Raw genomic sequence first — 22,644 nt, forward strand, 5'->3', positions numbered from 1 at the left:
ATCCACAAGGTTACATGTAAGTTATGATGTACTGTATGCTGCATCGTATTGAGTAGGATAGACATACTGCCTATTATTGGTCAACACATACATACACATGAATCACACCTACATGTAATTTTGACCCTTCAATCAACCTAATCTGAATATATTTGCACTGAGACAAACCCAAAGTGGTAAAAGGAGAGCTTCAGCCACATACGTGTGGAGAACATGCCGTCCACACAGAAAGAGAAAAGGTGACCAGCTGGATCAGATGTAAATCGAGTGCATTCTATGAGGCAACAATGGAACCAAGCAGCACACAGCTGAATCCGGTGCTTCCGAATTTGAGGACAGCAAACGTCCAAGGAAAAATACTGGAGCACATCAGGTCAAAATGGACAAAGACATGAGGCAAACAACATATAGTCAACATAGAATAGGCATACAACTGTCATTGGATAATTGGTTGAACAGGATTTCAAGTGAATTGGATAATGAATACCAGAGCAAGAGTTGCCATAGTCAGTGCATTAACATTAACACCACATCGGAGACAAAAGAACACACACACATCTTAGAGTTACACAGAAAAAAATTACAGAGAATAAATGCGCTGCATCTGTCAAGAACAAAAAATTAGAGGAAACATGACAAATTCAGTTCTTCATTTTAGTCAAATGGCTCCACAGGAGTGTGTATCCAATATGCCTCTCTGCAGAGCAGTGATTTCATAATGTCACCACTTCTAGGAGAGGGTGAATATTTTTCTATTCTCCAGAACATGAATGATGCTTCAGAGCAACAATGTAACTAACCACTAAGCCACACTATTAAAATGCAGTACTTACGGAAATGGTAATTAAAAATATATTCACGGCTTTCATATAATTATTTTGTTCACAAGCTGCCAGACCACCCAGACCTATTAATGGTCCTTTATTACCATGCAGTGTACTCTCAAACTAATTAATTGAACTAATATACAAAATAACTTAAACCCTAAACAATGACACTAACGGGACCAATCTCTGTTGTTTGAATTTCTTACTTAGAGATAAGTGTTTTGTCCTGGAAGGATCTGGAAGAATTAATGTTTGATTACAGCATAAGTGTTGGCACATTGCTGCTGCTGTAATGCCTTTAGGGAGGCATTTACACTGGCCAGTCAGAGCAGAGATACTGACTCAGCTATGGTTAAAATAAACAGAGATGATATCTGGTGGGTTTTTTTCCAAAAGAATTCTGCAAGTCAGAATATGCGAGAATCTAAACTAGAGTGACAGGTGTTGCGCAACAAGGTAATCATTACGGTGCTGATCTTACACATCAAAAGCCAAGCAAAGGATGGTGGGATACATTTTTAGAAAGGAGAGATTGATATCTACCTGTTATAACTGTGCCAGCAAAATGCCACAGTATAATTTCAAAGCCTAAGGGACCTGCAGAGAAAAGAAGAGTGCCTCCAATATTTCACAAGTAGGAGTATGGAAATGTTTCAAAATTGGTTGCTGGCTCTTTTTAATAATTCACATTTAAAGCAAACAATAATTCAGTGTTCGCATGCCCACAGGATAGGGTAAATGAGGATATAACTAATCAAACAACAGACACATGTAACAGTTAGTAATTGTATGGTGGCTACTGTTTACATATTAAAGTAGTTTAAAATGCTCCCACATCTTGATATAGAGCATCTGTAAAGTACCTATGGTTATGCTAGGGGGAAAAGTTAATGCAGATACTTTTGGCATTTTAGTTACTGAGGCTTTGAAGTGAGTGAACGCTGATGAAGAAAAAAATAGCAGGATATCCACCTCGAATTTTATAAACAACTGCAAAGCATGGGGCCCATTCATAGAAGAACAAGCATGATGTATGAGTTGGCCAATTATGAACATACAGTTGATTGGTGGAACATCACTCTCTCCCATTGATTTGTGCGTTTTTATCTGTTTGTTGTTTTAGTTACAAATCCTCCAGATTAGCTGGTAATGAAAAAAAGCTGACAGTCCCACTCAGAAACGAGGACGAAAGGAAATGCGGATGGGAAATGTGAGGTGGGCCCACGCCCTTGAGTATAATGCCTCAGACATGGACTTTATGGCCATTACCAGTCCCTAATTTGATTCCGCCGTACGATCCGGAACAATCAGGACCAGGCTTGTCTTTAAGGATGACTGGTAAAACCCAGCCAATGGAAAAGTCAGTCTGCATAGCAACATGGAGACGATGCAAAAACAAGCTCACTCAGACCCCTCATAGGTCAGTTCAGGAGGAAATAGACCTGGTCATGTACACACCTGTAGCCACTAGACTGGAAAACGACAGAAAAAAAGCAGACAAAATCTCCAACTGCCAACTAAAACTTACTACATCACAATTAGCCTACTAGAACTATCTTACAGTAGAGAAGTCTATATGGCAGTGCAATATGTGAATCTCTTTGTAGCTAGTTAGAACATGATGGAAACTTGTTCCTCATCCTCACTACCGTGGCCAGTTTAACAGCTTTTCCATGGGAACGCTCCCCAGTATACTCCAGCTGCCGGAAGGGAGCCAAGAGATGCAGGGTTTGAATGTGGGATAGGGCGAGCCTCCATTAAACTGGTGATCCCAGCATGGCGGTAAACCTCTGTGTGCTTCACTCCTTCCTACTGTAAAAGCCTGGTTGAGGCGTCAGGCCTGCCTGGGCAGCAAGAGCTCTCTGCCCCTCCCCGGCCAAATATTGTACCTCCAACCTGATTGGATTGAAAGCAAATGCTTTGCTTTAATAAAAATTAAAATGCATGAACGTGCAGTATACTGTCTCTGGAGAGACAACTTATTCTGACAGCAAATTAAGAAAGTGGTTTATTGTGCTTACCTTTCACTAGCTGCTTAGCTTGTTTGCAGTGCTGCTGATTCATCTGAATAACTGCTAGCCCCATCTGTGACTTCAGCAGTTCGAACATCAATCAATGTTTTATTCACAAAGTGTTGCAGACCTTAGAGAAAATATTACATGGACATTTTTTACCTATTTCCCAGAGGTGCATCATTGAAGGCATTTGTGATCTTCGCAGTCTATCCAAAACGATTCAATCTTCCGTTCTTTACAGCTTGTATAGTGAAGAAAAACAAAGGTAGAGCTGGATAATCGCTTAATGGGGGTTGCACCACACCTTCTTCTCGTGTCCATGTCTCTACACATTGAGCAAAATTAGTAGGCTTAGTTTACTTAGTGGGTGAATTAATCAATTCTGATTGTCAGTCGGAGCCCTTTATATATAAACAGGTAAAACACAGCTGTCACTGGGGAGGACCCCTAGTCTTATTAAGTGTGGATTATATTCACAAAGTGGAACCTAAGTAGCATCTAGCTTCCACCAAAAGAAGAAGCATATAGCCACACAGCCTTCTAGTAAATCACTAGTTTTCATATGTACATGTTGTTGGAGTATGCTTATTTGACTAGCTAGTCGCTGGCACAGTGCCAATTACACAATGCTGAACCAGAATCAAAGACACTCAAAAAATATACGCTGCATTATTATCTATATTCTAACTCTTATCATTTTAAGTTTCAACTTACTCTTTTTTTGGCACCAAAAAAGTGTGGAATATCTCCTCTCCTCTTGCTCATGTTGACTGTGAATGAAATATAATCTGCATTCAATAAAGTAGTAATCATACATTTGAAATAACACACCTGAATTTTAACATTTTTCAATTACCTAGCCAGTTAAAATTCCCAAATTCCAGTGTGAAAACAAATGGTGTGCTTATTGTAAAAAGATCAAATATGACATTTTACAGTGGTAATGAAATGCCAAGCCAATATTAGAAATGATTGAGTGAGCTATCAGCTAGCTAACATCAGATAGCTCATTTAAGTAAAAGAAATGTTAGCTTTAGCTAGCTAATATTAGTCAACATTAGCTAAAGTGTAAAGGCAAAAGTTAGAAACTAGCTAAGTTTAGCATTCATCCATAGAAACACAATCTAATCACGAAACTCTGAAGGTAGGAAAGTTAACAGTATTAAACAAGCTAAGCAGCTATCTACTTATATTAACCTACAGTGTCTCCATTAGCATGCTGTGTGATGCACTGGACTTCACTGAGCCCCTGTGATGCAGGCAGACAAGACATTCAACCAATGTCAAGGTTAGGAAATGGTATGGTCCATTTTAGGGGTGTCTGAATATTTTAAGATTCTTGAGGCATGAAAATGGAAAATACATTGTATACATAATATTTACAATTAAAGGTAAGAAAGACCCACCTGAACTGTTGTTATTATTTCTAGTGGTCTCTCACATCTATAACAAAAAATGTAGTTTACATATAAGGTTACACATTATACCTGTAACAGAAATTAAATTGTCTTTTTCTGCTGCAGCTTGAATATCTGCTCTGTCAAATCAGAAACTAAAAGGGAGAAAAATATATTTTGTTTTTTGTGGTTTCACACTCAGCCAATCAAATCACTTCATTTTAAACCATCTTTGCATAAAGCAGTAACATCCCTGTTCTTTCACTGGCAGGCGGTCACACTCACAGCCAAACAGCAGCCTGCTCCACAACACAACAGACTTTGAACAACTACCCGTATTAGCTTTCCTACTAAAGTGTCCTTTTTACTAAATAACAAACATTAATACATGTCTTGTGTATCCTCCACTGAATGAGCCATGAAGCAGTTTGTAGGCTAGGGTTAGGCAGCATTAAGCAGCATAAAACTTACAACACCAGTGTTAACAGCACACTGTCTTCCTGGCACTATAGCACAAGTTTGTTTACTTCGTCTGTCATTCCCCTGCTGGAGCTCAGCCTGCCAGCTACTCTTACACAAACTCTTGCATGCCCCTCCAGTGGCAGAGTAAGAAAATTAATACTTCTGATATTTCCTGAAAGTTTTTTTTTCTTTTTTTAAACTACTTTTTGACTGCAAAAACGGATGACTAAATGTGATTTCAGTTGGACTTAAAATCCCAGCAGCCATTAAACATTTATCAGCAACACTTGCTACCTCCTGCTCATATTCATGTTGGGCAAAGAACAAGAATAATATGACTGATTTACGTTGCTTGGTGAATGCCATGCATTTGCTGCCCATATACAACAGCTGGGTGAGCAAGGCGTATGTCTGTGTTCTTGGTAATGGCTTTTTCCTGCTTACAGTGGAGAGTGGTGCCTCCTACTATTTACCTGTTTAATTGTACCTTAATCGTACCCATCCCTTTACTATAGATTGTCCCATGGCTGTGAGTTATATTTACCGCCTTGTTGTTCATTGAGCCACTCATATATCCACCCCAGTTTCCCACACTGGCCATGGTCCTTAACTGTAAACCTAGATGACCTTACTTGCTGGTTGATGGCATGCTTGTGGTTATTAGTCTAATGGTTATAATTAATTTGGGAGGGGAAAATTTGTGATTCAGTATGTGTCAGGAAGAACACTGACCACTCTGTCTAGAACTGTCTTTGACCTCTGAATTGTAATACAGAGAAAGAGGTCACACAGAGGTTATGGTGCAGTTCATTCACAGCCAGTCTATAGTATGTGACAGGAGTTTATGAGAGCGGTACTTAACGCTGCTTGACAGCGTCCTGAGTTTTCCTTTAATGTGGCAAGTCAGACGCCCTTCCATAGCGCTTGAGTTACTGTCTTCTATCCTCTCTCATTTTAGGCTCAGCTGAAGAGGCGTACTGGGTGAAAAACGATCTTTATTGAATTGGCCCCTGACTGTAAAGTTAACTGCCATCAAGCCATGGACTTTTTCTCAGGTCTTAGGCCAACAGGTTTCTCTTGATGTGTAAGGATCCCAGACCTATGCCTTGTCACTCTGCAGTGCCTTTGTGTGCAGTCATAAAAAGGTAAATGAGGCATTCATTCTGGTAAACCATACAATTAAATACAATAAACATGATTAAACAATGTTACATCTGCAAGGTCATACAAGATTAGATTCAAACATGTTAAATGAAACCTGAGGCAAAATGAGTTTATGAGCCAAATCCAGACTCCAAAACAGTTTGAATGTGTTCTATTCACCAAACAAACACTCGCTCCACCAAAGAACACAAAAATGACAGAATATGCAAATCACACACACTGTAAAAATGGAGTATGTATTTTGCGCTGCGTTAACGTGCACATTATAGACCCTCCCTGTTTAAATAGACCTGTGTGGCCTTTACACAGGTCTACCTAACTTGACGTCAGAAATCACCCACTAAATAGGAGGCACATGGGAGTTTGGAGTGAAAGTTATTTTGAAAACCCCATTGCCAGGCTGGCTTGGTTTGTCTGATTTGGGTTGGACCTCACATGGTCACCACGGCACTTGTCAAATGTTTCATCTGGTTTGAAATTGCTTTGGTGCGAAAGTGGCTATCACAGCTCCAAGTGGCAGCTAGACTCCTAAATGCAGGCTTTAGTGAAAGGCTAAGCCATAATGGCACCTCATTTCCAGTCAGCCAGAACATTCTTTTACTTTTCCAACAGAAAGAATCAGGCAATCTGACATCTGGCAATGTAGATTATGGTGACATGTAGAAAAAATCTTTCAATGGTATTAAAAATGAAAAACAAAACTATTTTCACTGACTGATTGTAATCGGTGTATTTTAGCGTGGCTTTTTAACAGTGAAAATATTCTCAAAAGAGGCTGGCTGTAATATATACATTTATTGATCTAATGTAAAATAGCACATAGAATAAGTGTGCTTTATATTCTTAATACAGTGTTTCTCTTTTGAATTTTAGAACCACATTCACACGCCTAGACACAGCAAAACTTCTTTTGAAAATAAAGATTCATCTGTGGAGTTAAAGCCATGGGCATTCTTACCAATGCCCCCCAGTGATCACAATCTTCTAAACCGGCTATCCCATACAAGATTTTAAAGCCCACATAACAGGCGGTGCATACAGTACTAATTAGCAACTTTTAATACCTGGTTTTTACATTTTTCTCTAAAAAAAAAAGAAAACACTGTCCATGAGTCCTTGCTTGTTGACTCGTTCTAAGCTTCTCCTGGGTAGAAACGTCAGCTAGACGCCTTGAAACTCTTCACTAAATTTCCTTTGTGGTTGTCCTGACACACATTCCTTGTTGTTTTTCAAGTGGAGTAAAGCAGTGACCTCACATGAAGCGTCTGCAGCTCTGGATTTGTAGTGCAGCTGATGTTGGGTTACATCACACCACGAATGCAGTTTGTTCTCAGACATTACGAGAGTGACTTAAAATATTTCGTCTCATGGAAGAAGAACTTGTTTTTAAGTCATAGGTCAAGTAATTGTATCACACCTCTGGCTCTACGTGTTTCTCCTTTAATGACATTGTGTAGAAATATGTATGAATGGTGCTTGAGAAGTGAATAATTTCAATGTGGGACCACAGCATTTGGGGTCCCCCTGCAAGGGTGTTGCCTTCACTAAAGAAGTTTTTCACTAAACAGTTTTTATTTTAGACGTCTCTTTCTCTTTTTTTCAGTGCAACAACATGTCATTCTGTGCAGATAAAATGTCTGTTAATACTTGCGAAACCATGAATGACTTTTTTTTTTATTTTACATCCTCATGACTCACTGTGAGTTATAAAAGCAATTACTCATAAATTAAATATTGTGGAAAATACTGTTCTCAAATAAAAAAAGGATAATTAGGGAAATTGTGTTACAGTGTTTTTGTGCAGGGGCATTTGTCTAGCAGTAGGACACTTCATTTACGGCCAAGCCTATTATTTGGAACCTTGATCCGAGATTATATATCTGTGATAAAATGTTTCCGTGTGGTTTTGTCACAGCATGTGCCACCCAAACCCCAAACACGCATTTATCCACATGGTTTGTGACACACCAGTGTTAGAGTGGATTAGAAAAACTTTTCTGCCACCAAGTATGTGTGTCACTGCTGTGAACACTGGGATAAATGCTCTTAAAACAGTCTGGATATTATTCACTTTTGTGATTTTAACAGTAATGGTAACATTGGCAGTGGCACCAAAAATAAAAGGGCCCATTTTAAAATCAGAAAAATTATTATGATGATTAGCTTCTTCTTTTTTTTTTAAATGTGAGGCGAAACATGCTGTTACACTGATATCATTGGCCCAGTTTTTGCGGATGTTAGTAATTTGTGCATATGCAGTAACAGTCATTTCAACTGCTAAACACAAACCCAGTAAATAAAAAGCCAGACAGCATCTCTTGCGGTCCAGAAAACAAATATATGTGCAAAAATAGCTTTGACCTAAGAGCGTCTTTCTTATGTTCTTTCCTTGTGCCTCCAGATTGGAATGTTTTTCAGACTGAGGCAACATACCATGAGAGCAAAAAATTACACGCAGGGAACAATCTGTGGAATATTTTTGTAAAGAAGCGTTAACTATATGAACATTAGGCTAAATAGTCAGCAGCGTCATGCCATTTGAAGTAGTGCAGCATTTTCTAAATTAAAATCTTAGTGTCATCGCTCTGCATAAAGTCAGTCAGGCATTGTTGTTCACTTTAAAACCATGGACAAATTCCAAGCATGCCGAAAGACATCTATAAAGGTTAAGGTCAGTGCCATTGCTGTTTGATGATATCATGAGATGTTAAATGTTATAGACAATTTCAATTGTTTGAAGATGACCAAACTTTTTCCGCTTTTTAGTCATCTGAACGTCTGCTCAAAAATCTTGAGTGTATTTTGGTTATGGAATTGCAATAAAGTAAAAACACAAGTGTATTTTTTGGAATGGGCAATAAAACTCTGAACTATTGTTCATATGACTATATTCCACTTGTGGCTTCTTCTTCTTTTGTGTTTGGCTTCATGCATGACCTGCGCGGAACAATATTTTGGAGGGATTCCACCTTCCAGAGGAAAATCTGTCAAGTCGTTTACACCTGCATTTCTGCGTCTGTGACGTAACTGACTGGTATTCTTGAGATCCACCTGAACATTATTATTATTGTATTTTTTATAACAGGGAGTCCCCTGTTACAAAAATTGTCCAGATATCAACAGGCATCTTTGTTTGTTTGTTGGGGGTCCCCCGGTAATCACATTTATGCTGTGATTGTGACTTTTAGTAAAGCTTTATCCAGTTTATTATCCTGGTTGAGAAGAAATAATGTGATTTTTGACCATTAATATGTACCAGCAAAAACTGTTGGCTCCATAGCTTCAGCTGCTACAAAGGCTTACCCCACACAATCCACTGGATGAGCAAAAAATAATATGACCACTAATAAAGGCTAAGTGGATGAGAGGAAGATTAACTGGTTCAGTACAGAACGAGGACAATGGCATCAAACGTTAATGCCTGCTTTCCAGCAGCTCAACAGAAGGGTGGGTTGGCATGTGTGGTGAATCATAACTTCAATCAAACCCCAGATACTTAAACTGAAAGAGAAAACTACAAGAAAGTTTGGAGAAATTGTACACCTGAATATATGAATATTTGTCCACACTAAATTTAATTTATATTCAACATTTCTGCACACAAATTCACTTGTTGGATATCACTTATATGTCACTGGTCTCTGATTGGCTATAGTTACAGTAATGTGATTGATACAGGTGTGGATTTTTTCTGTCTCTTCCCACAAAAAACAAAAATAGTTCAATAAAGATCTGTGTGTGTGAAACACAGTAGTGTGTGTTTAAATCCACAGCATGATACTGGCATTGTGAGTACAGATATATCAAATGAAGATCTGTACTCACAATGCCAGTTTACTTGTTTAATTACCTAATTTATGTGTAGATAATATATCCATATTTTGCTCCATGGTAAAGCAAATGTATTTCATCAAATCGGCCACACAAAAAAAAGATCAAAAAGGCAAAACTGACCGTTAAAAATGGTAATTCATGACCCTGGTAAGTGTGTGTATACATGAGTCTTAAGTATCTGTCCCTTAAAACTGAAGGCATTTGTTAGCACATGCGAAAGCCTTCAGAGCACTTGTGTAAAAAGCATTAAAATTCCCCATGCAATAAAACCGTTATTTATAGGACTGTAACAGTCTTGTAGTTTGTCTTTCACAAACCCCAGAGGAGGAACCAAGACGCTCAATCCTCCCATAGACACTCTCTGCGAAGGCTACTGCAACACATGGCTCCTCCGCTGGTTTGTATAGCTTCCTGATTCAAACCAGTAAAGTGTTTTTCAGCCACATGAAAGCTGAAAGATTTATTGAAAATTAAGATAAGACTTTGCGGCAAACGGCAGAGCAAGAGCGAGGCAAAACAAAAGGACAGAACAAAATAGGTGCCCTCAGTAACCCCGTGTGATGTCATCTGGAAAAGTGTGTAACATTATTAAACTGGACCAAAAAAAAGGCATTCTTATGACGCAACACTTGTGGCATCACAGTAGAATGTGTCACTCACTTGTTAAAATTAAAAGTAAAGGAACTAGCAATCAGAGAAAAATGTTCTGCAAAAACCAGAGAAGTCGTCATGGACTCAAGGTCAGCAGAGTTCAACAGCTCCATGATGTTGTGAAAGTGAAGTTGCCTGCGGATTAGTTAAGATGTGAAGTGGCTCTTCCATGAGACCCAGCATCCTCTACTCCCTCTCACTATAGGTACCCCGGAGTGTGAGTGGGATTTTCCAGTTGCAGTTGCTGAAAGGGCAAACCCTGAATTTGTTGAGAGAAAGAACTCAATGAGACTTCCTTTCGTCCTAAGTATGGGAAACAAAAGCATCTTTCCTGATGGTAGCTGGCACTGCTTGCACTCCACTTCCACAAAAAGCTGCAGTACAGCATGTCATTTATGGACAGAATCTTGACAGGGCAAGCACAGGTCTGGAAACTTAAACTTAAACATATCAGAATTGTTCATGGGCCTTTGCATCCGACTTCCCCAGCTTGCCACAAACATATAGTATTGACACCAGTAAGTACATTAAATATACAGGGATATAATGTGGTGACTGAGATATTGTCCACTTTTGCTTATTAATTGCACAGAAAAGCAGCAGGTTTCAATAGGTAGGTGCTCTGCATTGCAAAAGACTGTTAAGTAACAACAATGTCACAAGTCCAATTCATGCAACAGCTGTGGGATTGGATGAATTGCTCTTGATGCTAAACTTTAATCCACTCCTCCATGTATATTAAAACTTGAGAAAAGATTGAGAAAAAAATGATGCTCCGAAATGTTTCATGCAACGTACAGGGCTTTGAGTCAATGAAAGCAGTGTCATGGCAGTGTTACACCCAAGTTTGTCACTGAAGGAAGGTTATATTACTCATGTCAGAGAGCTATATGTTGTTGGTGATTGAGGAACAGTTGTCATTTTTAACATTTTATTTGTTTGTTTGTTTTTTCATAAAGCATGGTACCATATTCAACTGTTAAGTTCATTGCCATATTTCAAACTTCCCACTCTCATTTTACTTTGCAGCTTTCATTTGATTGCAGTCTGTTTTGGCAGAAAATAAAAGCCATGAAAATCTTCATGGCAACAGCTGAATCAAGGGTTGCTTGGATCAATAAGAACAACAGCCTCTAGGTAAAAATCCCAGATCACTGGGGAAATGTCCAAAACTGCCCTTGAACAAGGCACATTACTTTGAAACTTCCCTAGTGGAGCTGTTTAAGGATAGAGAACTGCTTACATGGAGTAGGGTAATGTGTGAAACTGTGCCTCATGTGGAGTATTTGGCCTCTTTAAAGAGGTGGTATTATGGTTTTTGGCTTTTCCCCTCTCCTTTATTGAGTTATATATCTTTTTTGTGGATGTACTAGGTTTGCAAAGTGAAAAAGCCGAAAGTCCACCCCAAAGGGAGTTCCCATCTCCCACAGAAAACTCTGCTCTGAACTGCCTGAAAACAGTTTGTTTGTAGTCCAGCCTTTACTTCCCTTTCTTGTGATGTCACAATAAAAATACGTGTCATAATGCTCGCTGAGCAACTAGTCCGACACGCCCTCAAAAACACCGGTGGAAAAACACTGAGCTGCAGCACACACCTCTCCTCTCCCTTCCAAACACTGGCTACCCTCCATGCAGTCAATGGACATAAAGTTGTTACTGTGATGTAGAGACAGAGCTCAGTTAAAACTTTATGGATGAAAGATACTTTTGTTACAGATTAATAACTCACCACTCTGAAACTCTTGCTCCAGTCCAAATTGCCAACCGGGTCGGCAACATGTAGCCTACAGCTGAATGGAAGTTGTTTACCATCTTTTCGCTGACCTGCCTTTCTCTGCTTCTGATTGGCTATTACCAGCCTTTCACTGACCTACCCTTCTCAGCTTCTGATTGGCTAGTAGTTCTTAACTAGGAATTGCGCATTTGCAACCCCAACAAAGATTATTTAGAGACAAGATGTATCACTCCATAGCTAAAACAAAGCCTTCAACACAGGGTGAAAAGAGGAGCTGCAGCAATGTGCAGTATGACAAAAAATATGGTGTTTTTTGAAAATTAAACCATGTAAACCTGTTCTGGTACAACCCCTAAATAGGATTTTGAACCTGAAAATGAGCATAATACCACCTCTTTAACACAGCACATGAGGCACACAAAGTGTAGGGGAAAAAAGAGTGTGCATTTTCAGTAAACATTCTCTGAATTAATAAATCCACCTCTAATCTGCTGTTTGACGTGAACCTATTTGTCTTTATACACCAAGTGTAACATACAATACATACATGCAATTTTAGAAGTTTAATTTTTCTAACACAATCATTTATAGTAAAACAGCAATATTTTCATATCAGTTTACGAGAGGCTTTCAGTCTGTTGTTGTACTAGGGTCTTGTTGCTCTTTCCTGGATAGAAGTCTGCCCAGCAATTCTTCTATTTATTCCTGGGCATACTAGGATTGAAAAGAAGAAGAACTGGGTAGTTGGTTTGAGTAATGATAATCACCATGGCTGAGCAGAATCAAAAGAAAAAAGGGCGAATTGCTAAAACTCAAACTTAATCAAAGCAAGCAAGACGCCACACTGTTTTGTTCAGAAATGAGCTCTTAGAAGTGCAGTGCTGAAACACCAACTGCTAAAAGCTAATGATTTTAAAGAAAATATAAAATATGGGTGTGTGAGGGGGATTAAAAAGTACTTTTGCAGATAGATAGTTTCCCCCCAGTAAAGGGAACAGCTCTTACTTTACAGGTGGCTAAAGAACAGGATGCATAATGAAAGCATAACATAAAGCAATACAATATAAAGCAATACATTCACCTGGTGAATTATATTAACCTGTTATTAAAGTAAATATCGGGTCTTGGCTGCTCATGTTCATCTTTGAAATAATAGAGGTTCCTTCCTGTGAACCACTGCAGAATAAAAATACAAAAATGTGCCATAAATTGTTTTTGCACACTTTCTGATGCCTAACTCTCCTCAGCCTGATTGGGAATTTCATATACTTGTGATCTGCTGCCAATAATTACTTATTCTTTACAGGATGGTATTGATCCAGTAAACATGTGACTAAGAGGGGTATTCACTTTTCGTAACAGCAAATACTGCCACTCTGTGTTCCAAAACAGACGGTGCTGCCTGAGAATGCTGCTTGGCTCTGCAGAACGCAGACTGCTCCAGAATCATTCCTCACTGCAAAGAACAGGCACTTTTTTACTGATTTTTTATTTCACCTAAAAGACACATTTTTCTTCAACTAAGTGATACAACCTGTCTGTGGCCGAAATGATTTCAGTTCAGGTTATTTCAATATCATGCCATTCTCCTGACACCAATTAAGTACCATGCCAACAGTAACTTATTTTAACATGTGGTGTTTCTACAAAATTGTCAAGCCTTGAACATTGCAAATAAGTGGAATTATCACATTCAATCTCAAAATAAAGGATAAATCAACAGTTACATCTCATCAGATTAGATTTGATTATAATATTAAATGCTATTAAATACCATTGCGTAATTAAGCATCAATGTCAGGCTCAACACTGTATGTCTTAGAAGATGGTTCTTTAATGGTGTATTAAAACCATCTATGCTCTAAGTTTAACAGTTCCTTCACTGTATGCCATTGGTGCAAAAAAGTATGTTTTTAAAATGTTCCTTAGAACCCTAAAATGAATGGCTAGTGCAAGACCCCTTCTAACCACAAAAAGTTAAGATTTTTACAAAAATAGGATATTTTTCAGGTCTTTTTTTAGTTCAGGTAAAACTAAATAATAAAAAATTTCCACTTAATAAAAATAAGTCATTCAGCTTGTAATTAAAATGTTGTTGTCGCCTTTATTGTGCAGTGACACTAGGAACTGATCAAAATCAACAATGTGACAAATCAGTATTAAGAACAATAACGCAATTTATATCCTGGATTGATATTGTAGTACAGTTATTAATATAGGCTATGTTTCTCTATATAGCTATGACCCTACAACCAAATATAATTAGGTTAATAACCAAAGGAGGCTCAATCAACCTTCTTTTTGCGCGTGGGCAGGTGGTTGGACAGAGGGACACACACATCCATGGCGACCTCAGTCTGAACACTCATCATGTGAGGCTGTGCAGCAGAGTAGCCTCTGTTTCGTTCTGCTGAACCACTTTCAATACCTCTGTCAGCGATGCGACAGGTCCGAAGGTAACACACACCATAAAATATTTCCAAGATCCACAGAACAAATCTAAAAATCACATATGAACAAATGATGCATGCGATTATGCGCACATTGTCATTCACACCGAGACACAATAATTATGCCTGTAAAATGAGGCTCCCTGGTTAATGTGAGTCATTTCTGTCGTGTGAAACATCATATTAATTTATCTTTGAATGCACCACGGTGGCAGATGTCATCGTTCTTTTCCAGTAACCTCTTTGCGCACAGATACCTAAATCTGATAGGCTACATGACGTGTTGCAACACAAAATCCATCCCTACTTCTTTGCATTACACCGCAAACAGATCGAATTCATTCACCAGTTATTCAGTTTCACGCTGACAGTTATAATAAATAAATTATGTGGCTGCAGTGAGGCGAAGACATAGCCACGCATTTCTAGTGTTATTTCACTTGATTAAGATGTGTTCAAAAAAAGTGTTTATTAAGAAAGTGACACTTGATCATAGAGAACTCCTGGAACTTCTGTCAAAATAAGTTCCATTCTTTAATTCCAGTGGCAGAATTTGAATTTTCACTTATCCCGAAAAGAAAATATGTCATTCACGCTCTCACAGAGAATATAAGACTTGTTAAGATGTTTCACAGGGCAGGCGGCTGGCATCTTTTAGGTAATTTCTCTGCCAAAGTCTCTCTTTAGTGCTTAACGCGCAGCCTTTGAAACCACCTTCGATTTCAGCTGTTGCATCTCAGCCAGAGGTCTAAAAGTTAAAAAACAGAGCGTTTTGATAGCTCATAGCCTATCTCATTTCCCCCAAAGACCCGATGACCGGAGCTTGTATCATTTAATTAATGCCTGGCATAACGTGCTCAAAGGCAGGTAGAGAAAACAGGGAGTTGGCGAGGAAGGAGGATCATTACGCAGGTTGTCATGACATCACCACGGGCTGGCTATAAAGCGGTGAGGACTAATATACAGAGTTAGAGGAGGACTTGAAGAGCTTTGGAGTAAAGGAAGACTGAAGCCTCTTGTGTTTAACAGCTGATTGGCTGCTGCTTCTGTCCTTCTTTCTGAACTTCAGCGCAGAGGAATCCCTTAAGAATACAAGACTTGTCAAAATGAACTTGTCCTACTTGGTAGCGTGTGGACTTATAGTCACCCTGCTTTCAGTGAGGATGGGGGCAAAACCTTTATCTCAAGCGCAGCAGAAGGTAAGAAGAAGTCACTTATATTCTTATTTCTGAGAAGTAAAGCAGTTTATTTGCTTCGCACTATTAAGCGTTGGAAGCTGAATGCTTCTTCAGAAGTGGACAGCTGTTCTGTGGTCCAGGCGCTTAAGACGTTGTTTTACGCATCATATTTCATAATTTCAGTCATGCTTAGAAATTCAGCAAGGGCACTTTTGCCCATACTGTGAATCTAAAACATCCTAGCAGATGTTTTTCTATCATTTTTATTTTCTAAACAGACTGCATGTTTAATACTGAATGATGTCTCTAACCCCTATAGACATTATAACCACCACATTTTGTTCCCCAGCATTTGTCAGTTTTAGCATCCAGGCGCCATATGACCGCTCCAAAAATAGATAAACAAACCAAAGCCTTTAGGCGGTAACCATTATAATATAAAAGTTATTTCAGAAATCTAGGAAACAACTTTACACGATGAGGATACTCAGATTGAACTTTGAATGTTTTTCCCCCAATTGTTTGCCAAAATCAAGGTACTTCACACTGGGTTTGTGCGTAAAATCACCATTACCCATAAGTTTCGCCGGTCGAATCAACTGAATAACGCAGACACTTCAGAAATAATATTAATAATCTTGAAACCCCATAGTTTTTGTTATTAGCTTAGGTGACTAGTATTTAGGATGGCTGCAAGTTGATGCCACAGTCAGACCAGAGGAGCAGGCTGCAGGCACCTGTCTTATACGACCCTTCACTGAAGGCGACAGCGATGTCTGAGGTGTCAGAGCTAAACAGTATAGATAGACGGTAAAAATGAAAGCACAGAACCCTCAAGGACCGTAACTACATTAAATATGTCATTTGTAGTTTGAATCGAAGAACTGCAGCATGTTGTGGATCTGTGTATAAGTAGTTTTTTGGTCAGACAGGATCACTATCCATCTCAGTTAATCATGTTGCGATGTGTGTAAATATAGGCAAACCTTTTTTCCCTTTTGGCCAATGCACATGGTGTTTAAAAGTGCTTCAATATGCAACATGTTGAGATTTCCACCATTTAAAATCAAGTATTATGCAAACGGATTCTCTGCTCTATTTAAATGTTATCGAAAGCATATCTTCGCACAAACGTATTTAGCTGAAGGGGACATCGTTTATTTATTTCCCCAATCTGTGTTCTAGTCTCTTAGAAGTTTGCTGGGCGAGGAGCTGGCGGAGTTTCTGGAGTCGGAGGAGAGGGAGAGGAGGCTAGACGCTGTACGCTCTCGGATACGGTTACTGCGAGATTTACGCATGGACACCCGGGCCAGAGGGATGTGGGCTCGTCTCCTTAACGACCAACCCGCACCCAGGAGACACAAATCCGGAAACAAGAAAGGGGGTTCCACGACGCGGAGTGGCTGCTTTGGACACAAGATGGACAGGATAGGAACCATCAGCGGCATGGGTTGCTAGGGCTGGAGCAGCGCTCTGATGGTGAGTTTTCTCCAAAGGCACAATCCCACATTCACTGTAACCTGACATACTAACATATACACAGAACCAGTAGGACAAAGACGAAGAAAGGATGTGCAGAAAAGGAACAATGAAGGTGGGGAAGAGGGAAAGAGACAAGAAGGAGATGAAATAATCAAGAGAGCAAGGAGAAGGGTCTAGTTCATGGAAGGATGGAGTAAAAGGATGGAGGGACAGTAGGAAAAAAATATGCATTATGTGAGGAGAGAAAGAAGCAAAAGAGGGGATGAACCCTTTAAATTTAATTTTCTCTTCTGTCAGTGGTCATCTAAGGACTACATGTAAGTGACAGGTGGGAGGAAATCATTAAAAATAGAAGAAATGAGGATAAAAGCAAGCGCAACATAAAGGTTTTCTGTTTCATGAAAGGACCTTATCTGTGTTAGTATAGCTGTAAAAAGGACAGAGGTAGGGAAGGAAAGGAGGAAGGAAGGAAGGAAGGAAGGGATGAGGGAGAAAGCTAGCAAGAAAGACAGAACAAACAAAGAAATTATGTTAAGTCGGATTATTGTTCTTGGTTGTCAGTGTGTGCTTTGTATCCATAGCTAGACCATCTTAGAATACAAATCCTAGCGGCAGCAATATATAGTAGAGAAGGCGGAGAGTGATGACAGTCTGGGTCAGAGGTCAGCTGGATGTTAAAAATCACATTCAACTACAGTACATGGCATTAACCTCAGGTGATTCTTCATTGTGGGAAAAGTTGATACTTGAGATCGTTGGATGGGCATGACATCGCAAACTTGTGATATCATTAAATGTCGACCTGTCTGGCAGTGTTCCATCCTCAGACAGGAACCCCCTTAAAGCAGCAGGAAAGTCCATTTATCCAACAGATGTATGGAACAATCCAGGGAAGTCCATGCAGATCATCATGAATGATCCCATCTGCTTCATCTAGAAACACGTGGCATAGCGTTTATCAAGTTTAAGAAGAAAAAAGCAGAGGACAGGGCAAGATGGTGGAAGGAGAGGCTGGCATGCGAATGCACACACATTATAAACACACAGACACCCTGTGGTGGCAAGGATCCTTCTGGGAAACCTCTTTACCCAAGTGATTTTAACAAAAACAACAAAGTGACTGTGGCGGTGAATGAAGTAATGAGGAAGCGAGGTGACGCACAATTAGTCCTGAGGCTTGGCGTCTTTTTGTGGTTGTGGCAAACTGTGAAGCGCTGACAGGGGAGTGTGACTAACTCAAGCGAGTGAGTGTGTGTTTTTCATAAGCCAACACATGTCTTTCTGACAGTGGGTTGCAGAGTATTGTAAATGTGGAAGTCTGTGTTAGACGTGTGTTGATTGAGGTGAAACGGTTAAGTGAAGAATCAGAGCAACACTTTAACTAAGCGTGGAACCGATTCACAGAATGATGATGGACTAGAGGGCTATGCTGATGAATACACATTAGATTATAACTGCTACATTACTGAATAAATGGACTTGTGTGAATTGAGTTGTTTCTGAATGCTTAGTCTAACCTTACTTTTGTGTCCTCTCTTTCTGTAGATCTCTGAACGAAGGGTTTGGATAACAAAGGTTCTGTTTGTTCTCACCTGAGGGGGAAAAAAGAAAAACTCACCAAGTGACATTTTCGGTACGAAAGTCATCACGACCAGCATAAACAAAGACAGAGATGACAATGCTACAAAAATTTCATATACATATATATAACAAATATGCAGGCATATATACATATATAAATATGTGTATATTATCCAAATGGTCAACAGACACAAACACAGATGCATACTACAAGATGGCGGACAATGGTGTAAAAACTACAAACCGCAAAGCTGTATATTGTTGCTGCTGCTGCTGCTGCTGTACATTCATGTACTTCATCTTTCCCTGCATAAATGTATTTATGTTTAAAAAACTATTTATATGTTTATAAAAAGAGATATTTATAAATATGAGTTTTATTTATGTAACATTTTGAAAATGGATGCAAACTGCAGGTCAATTCTGTTTGTAACTTTTTTCTTTTGTCTCAAATAGTTGTAAATGTTTTCAAAAATGATAAAAAGAACATTCCATGTGCACTCACATGTGTCCTCTCAGGGTTTTATGTTTCAGTGAAGTGGGTCAATATTAATTACTGAATGTTTTCTGCATGGCTCACGGGTGAAAAAGCGGTATCTTGGCTACATCAGCATGTCAGGAGCTAAGAAAAAAAGGTGCCTTGTTGTCAGCTTGACCACTATTCATTGCTATGCAAAAGGTTTTGTTAGCAGTGAGTGTAACAAAACTCTATACCAATAGAGGAACAAATCACCTACCTGAGGAATAGCATCATAATAGATTAAGGCTAAGTTGGATAGTTCATTTATTTCCCCCTTCATTCGACTTGTACCTTGCAGAGTTGGACACTTTTAACATTTGGTGCAAAGCAAAGATTAATACAGAAAAACATTACCAAGAAAATGGAAATATAACATTTCATATAACATATACATAACATATACCATTACATTTTATATTTACACTGTGACCCAGAGTGACTTAGAGTGAAAGCAATCACAAAATCAGCAACCATGTTAATCACTAATTGTAGTCAGGAAGTCAGTGGGCCAAAGAAGCAGAAATCTTAATAATGTTACTGTAATCCAGAGTTTTAGCATCCAATGCAATATGAAGAATACATATGGTGTTGGTAGACTTAGGGGGCAGGGGAGATGAAAAGATTCTTACAGCAGTACATTTTCAGGTTTTGTTGCAGTAATACTTGGAACTTGCAGCCAAGTCAAGCCTCTACTTCCAAAGTTTTATGATGGTGGTAATAATAATGCCTACCTTTATTCATATGCCATGTATTTAAAAGCAGTTCAAGTGAAAAGGCACCAAAGGAAAACAGTATGCAAAAAAGGACATAAATTTGTGAGGTATTCAAAGAAACAAACAAGCAACCCAAGAACATATGATGAAAACATATAAAGGCAAGTCTATAAAAGTGTGTTTATGAGGAAAACGTGATAATGAATTAGTTAGCTGAAGTTTCTGAGACAGGTTGTTCCACAGTCTTGTGGTATAATCACCCACAAGGGAGTTGAGAGTCAGGCCATGACCATAATTTGGAGGTTTACCATACCTATATAGAAGTCCAAATAATTTTAAGGAACAGTTTTTCAAACGTACTAACCTTAACCCTAACCAAAAAAAACTGCTCAAACAAGTGGTTAAACACTGACGACTTACACACTAGAGGGCAGCATCACAAGCAGACGTCTGTAGAATATGCACATTGTGTCTGTGAAGATTCTCAGTCATCCAGGTCATAGTTATCCAATGAAGGTATAGTCAAGGGCAACTGGAATACTGAAGAATCTTCAACCAAGTCCAGTTGCCCTTGACTTTAACCTTCATTGGATAATATGCACATTACACCCCCATCACAATCTACCTACAGAGGCTAACCTTGTTATTTGTAATATATGTGTCTTGTATATATATAATATATAATATATATAATGTATCCCAGCTGTTGTATTATCACAGTAGTGATAGTGATTTCACTCATACAAATACATGATGAGGTATTAATTGAAAAGAACAAAAAGAAAACTGTATTCAGTAGAGGCTGGCCACAATCTGTGACACAATAGGGTAAGTGCTATGTTCACCCTGAAAAACACAAAAGACATCGCCTGACACTATCACCTGTGTCTCCATCCTCCAGCTCTAGTCCACCCACTCCACATCCCAAATCTCAATAGGGCCTCTTTCCACAACTGTCGATCTCCAAGGCCCCCTATTTCCCTACCACAGTGACATTTCTGTCCAGGAAGGGGACACTGACATGCTTTTCAAGAGACAGAACCCTCTCTAAGACGCTGGGCCAGACCCTGTCTCTCCATCTACCCCAAAGCACTGTGCTGATCAGCTGTTTCCGTGTCCACAGACATCTAAACCTTGCTGGAGACATGCCATGTGCCAGTCTGCTTGAATCCTCCACCATCATCCCAGTCCCCAAAAAACCAAGGACCACAGGACTTAGTGACTACACACCTGTCACCCTGACCTCTGTTGTGATGAAATCATTTGAATGCCATGTGCTATCACACAAATCCATTACTGACCCTCTCCTAGACCGACTGCAGTTCACCTACAGAGCCAATAGGTCTGTAGGTGATGATGATGCAGTAAACATGGCCCTTCACTTCATCCTCCTGGATTGTTCGTGAACCTATGGCAAGATGCTGTTTGTGGACTTGAGCTCTGCTTGGACTCATTTCTGGTGGGGATGGGTCCACCTGGGAGATTGACCATCTGGTGACTTAGTATCCTCCAGAGTTGATTAATGTAGGGCCACTCTCTCTGGGCTCCCCAGCTGTGCAGCCAGAATCCTGACAAAAAGTAGAAAATTTGACCACGCAACACCATTTCTGACCCTCTCTTCACTGGTCACCAGTGCAGGCAAGAGCTGACTTTAAGGTCCTCCTTTTCCATCCTACCTAGCTGAGCTAATTACACCATATACATCGGTTCGCCTTCTTCGCTCTCTCAATGCTGGTCTCCTAGTCAATCCTTCGTTTAACAAAAAAATCAGCTTGCTACAGAGCTTTCGTCTACCATGCTCCCTATTTATGGAATGACCTCCTACTATGTGTTAGGAAATCACGTTCAGTGGATATTTTTAAGTCAAGACTGAAAACCTACTTGCTCTCACGTCATTACAGCCTCTCCTAGAATTCTTGTTGGGTTGAGCACCTTCTAATATCCTCTTGATCTTAAGTTTTTAAATGTAGCTGTTTTATCTTCTTTATCATTCATTTTCTTGCTGTTTTACCCTTACGTGTTTTAAATTGTTTATTATATCTTGTGTCTTCTGTATTTTATCCTGTGTATTATGTTTTTACTCTTTTGAATTTTATACTGTTTTTTAGAAAGTGTATTGGGACCATGCTGCATGGTAGGTTTGCATTGTTAATAAAATTGGAGATGATTGTTACATTGATTACATACCAGTTGACACTGTGGAGTCCTTCCACTTCCTGGGCACCATCTTCACTCAGGATCTCAAGGGGTAGCATCAGCTCCCACACTAGGAAAGCCCAGCAGAGGATATACTTCCTGAGGCAGCTGGAGAAATTCAACCTGCAAAAGACAATGATGGTGCATCTTCCCCACCTCTTTCACTATCTGGTATGCTGCTCCTATGTCGAGAACAAGGGCAGACTGCAGTGTCACAATCTCTCTGCGGAGAAAGTGTTTCGCTGCAATCTGCCATCCTTCCAGGACCGGCATGCCTCGAAGACTCTGATGAATGAACACAAACTGTTTCAGACATTCCCCTCCTGCAGGACACTGAGGTCCATCACTAACAAAACCTCAAGCCACAAGAACAGTTTCTTCCCATCCACAGCTGACCTCATCCACAAGGCTCAGGACCACAACTGACAATGTCTCCCAC

At 39.4% G+C, this 22,644-nt stretch overlaps 1 protein-coding gene and 1 long non-coding RNA gene across 3 annotated transcripts; one reads left to right on the top strand and one right to left on the bottom strand.

The window, feature by feature from the left end:
* Positions 1 to 1,486: 1,486 nt before the first annotated feature.
* Positions 1,487 to 3,615, bottom strand: LOC119900569. 2 transcript variants are annotated; one of them, XR_005444074.1, is made up of 4 exons: positions 3,557 to 3,615; positions 3,002 to 3,083; positions 2,849 to 2,918; positions 1,487 to 2,723 (listed from the first exon to the last, which is right to left on the bottom strand). It is a non-coding gene; the product is annotated as an uncharacterized LOC119900569 (long non-coding RNA). The 2 variants fall into 2 exon arrangements; XR_005444073.1 differs by having other exon boundaries at positions 3,002 to 3,167; positions 3,557 to 3,614.
* Positions 3,616 to 15,493: 11,878 nt separating this feature from the next.
* On the top strand, positions 15,494 to 19,294 carry nppc (natriuretic peptide C). The gene is made up of 3 exons (XM_038715646.1): positions 15,494 to 15,734; positions 16,899 to 17,192; positions 18,741 to 19,294. Exons 1-2 carry the CDS (start codon positions 15,642 to 15,644, stop codon positions 17,169 to 17,171), a joined length of 366 nt encoding a protein of 121 aa, XP_038571574.1. The 5' UTR covers positions 15,494 to 15,641; the 3' UTR covers positions 17,172 to 17,192; positions 18,741 to 19,294.
* The last annotated feature ends 3,350 nt before the right edge of the window (positions 19,295 to 22,644 follow it).

Source organism: Micropterus salmoides, unplaced genomic scaffold (assembly GCF_014851395.1).
Source record: "Micropterus salmoides isolate LMB-PRFRI ecotype aquatic unplaced genomic scaffold, ASM1485139v1 Ms_hic_scaffold_13, whole genome shotgun sequence".
NCBI classification, from domain to species: Eukaryota; Metazoa; Chordata; class Actinopteri; order Centrarchiformes; family Centrarchidae; genus Micropterus; species Micropterus salmoides.

Bases quoted from the DNA above. Each gene is read 5' to 3' on its own strand.
- nppc (XM_038715646.1), top strand. From the start codon at position 15,642: ATGAACTTGTCCTACTTGGTAGCGTGTGGACTTATAGTCACCCTGCTT. The intron at 15,735-16,898 runs GTAAGAAGAAGT...TCTGTGTTCTAG, and splicing joins TATCTCAAGCGCAGCAGAAG to TCTCTTAGAAGTTTGCTGGG.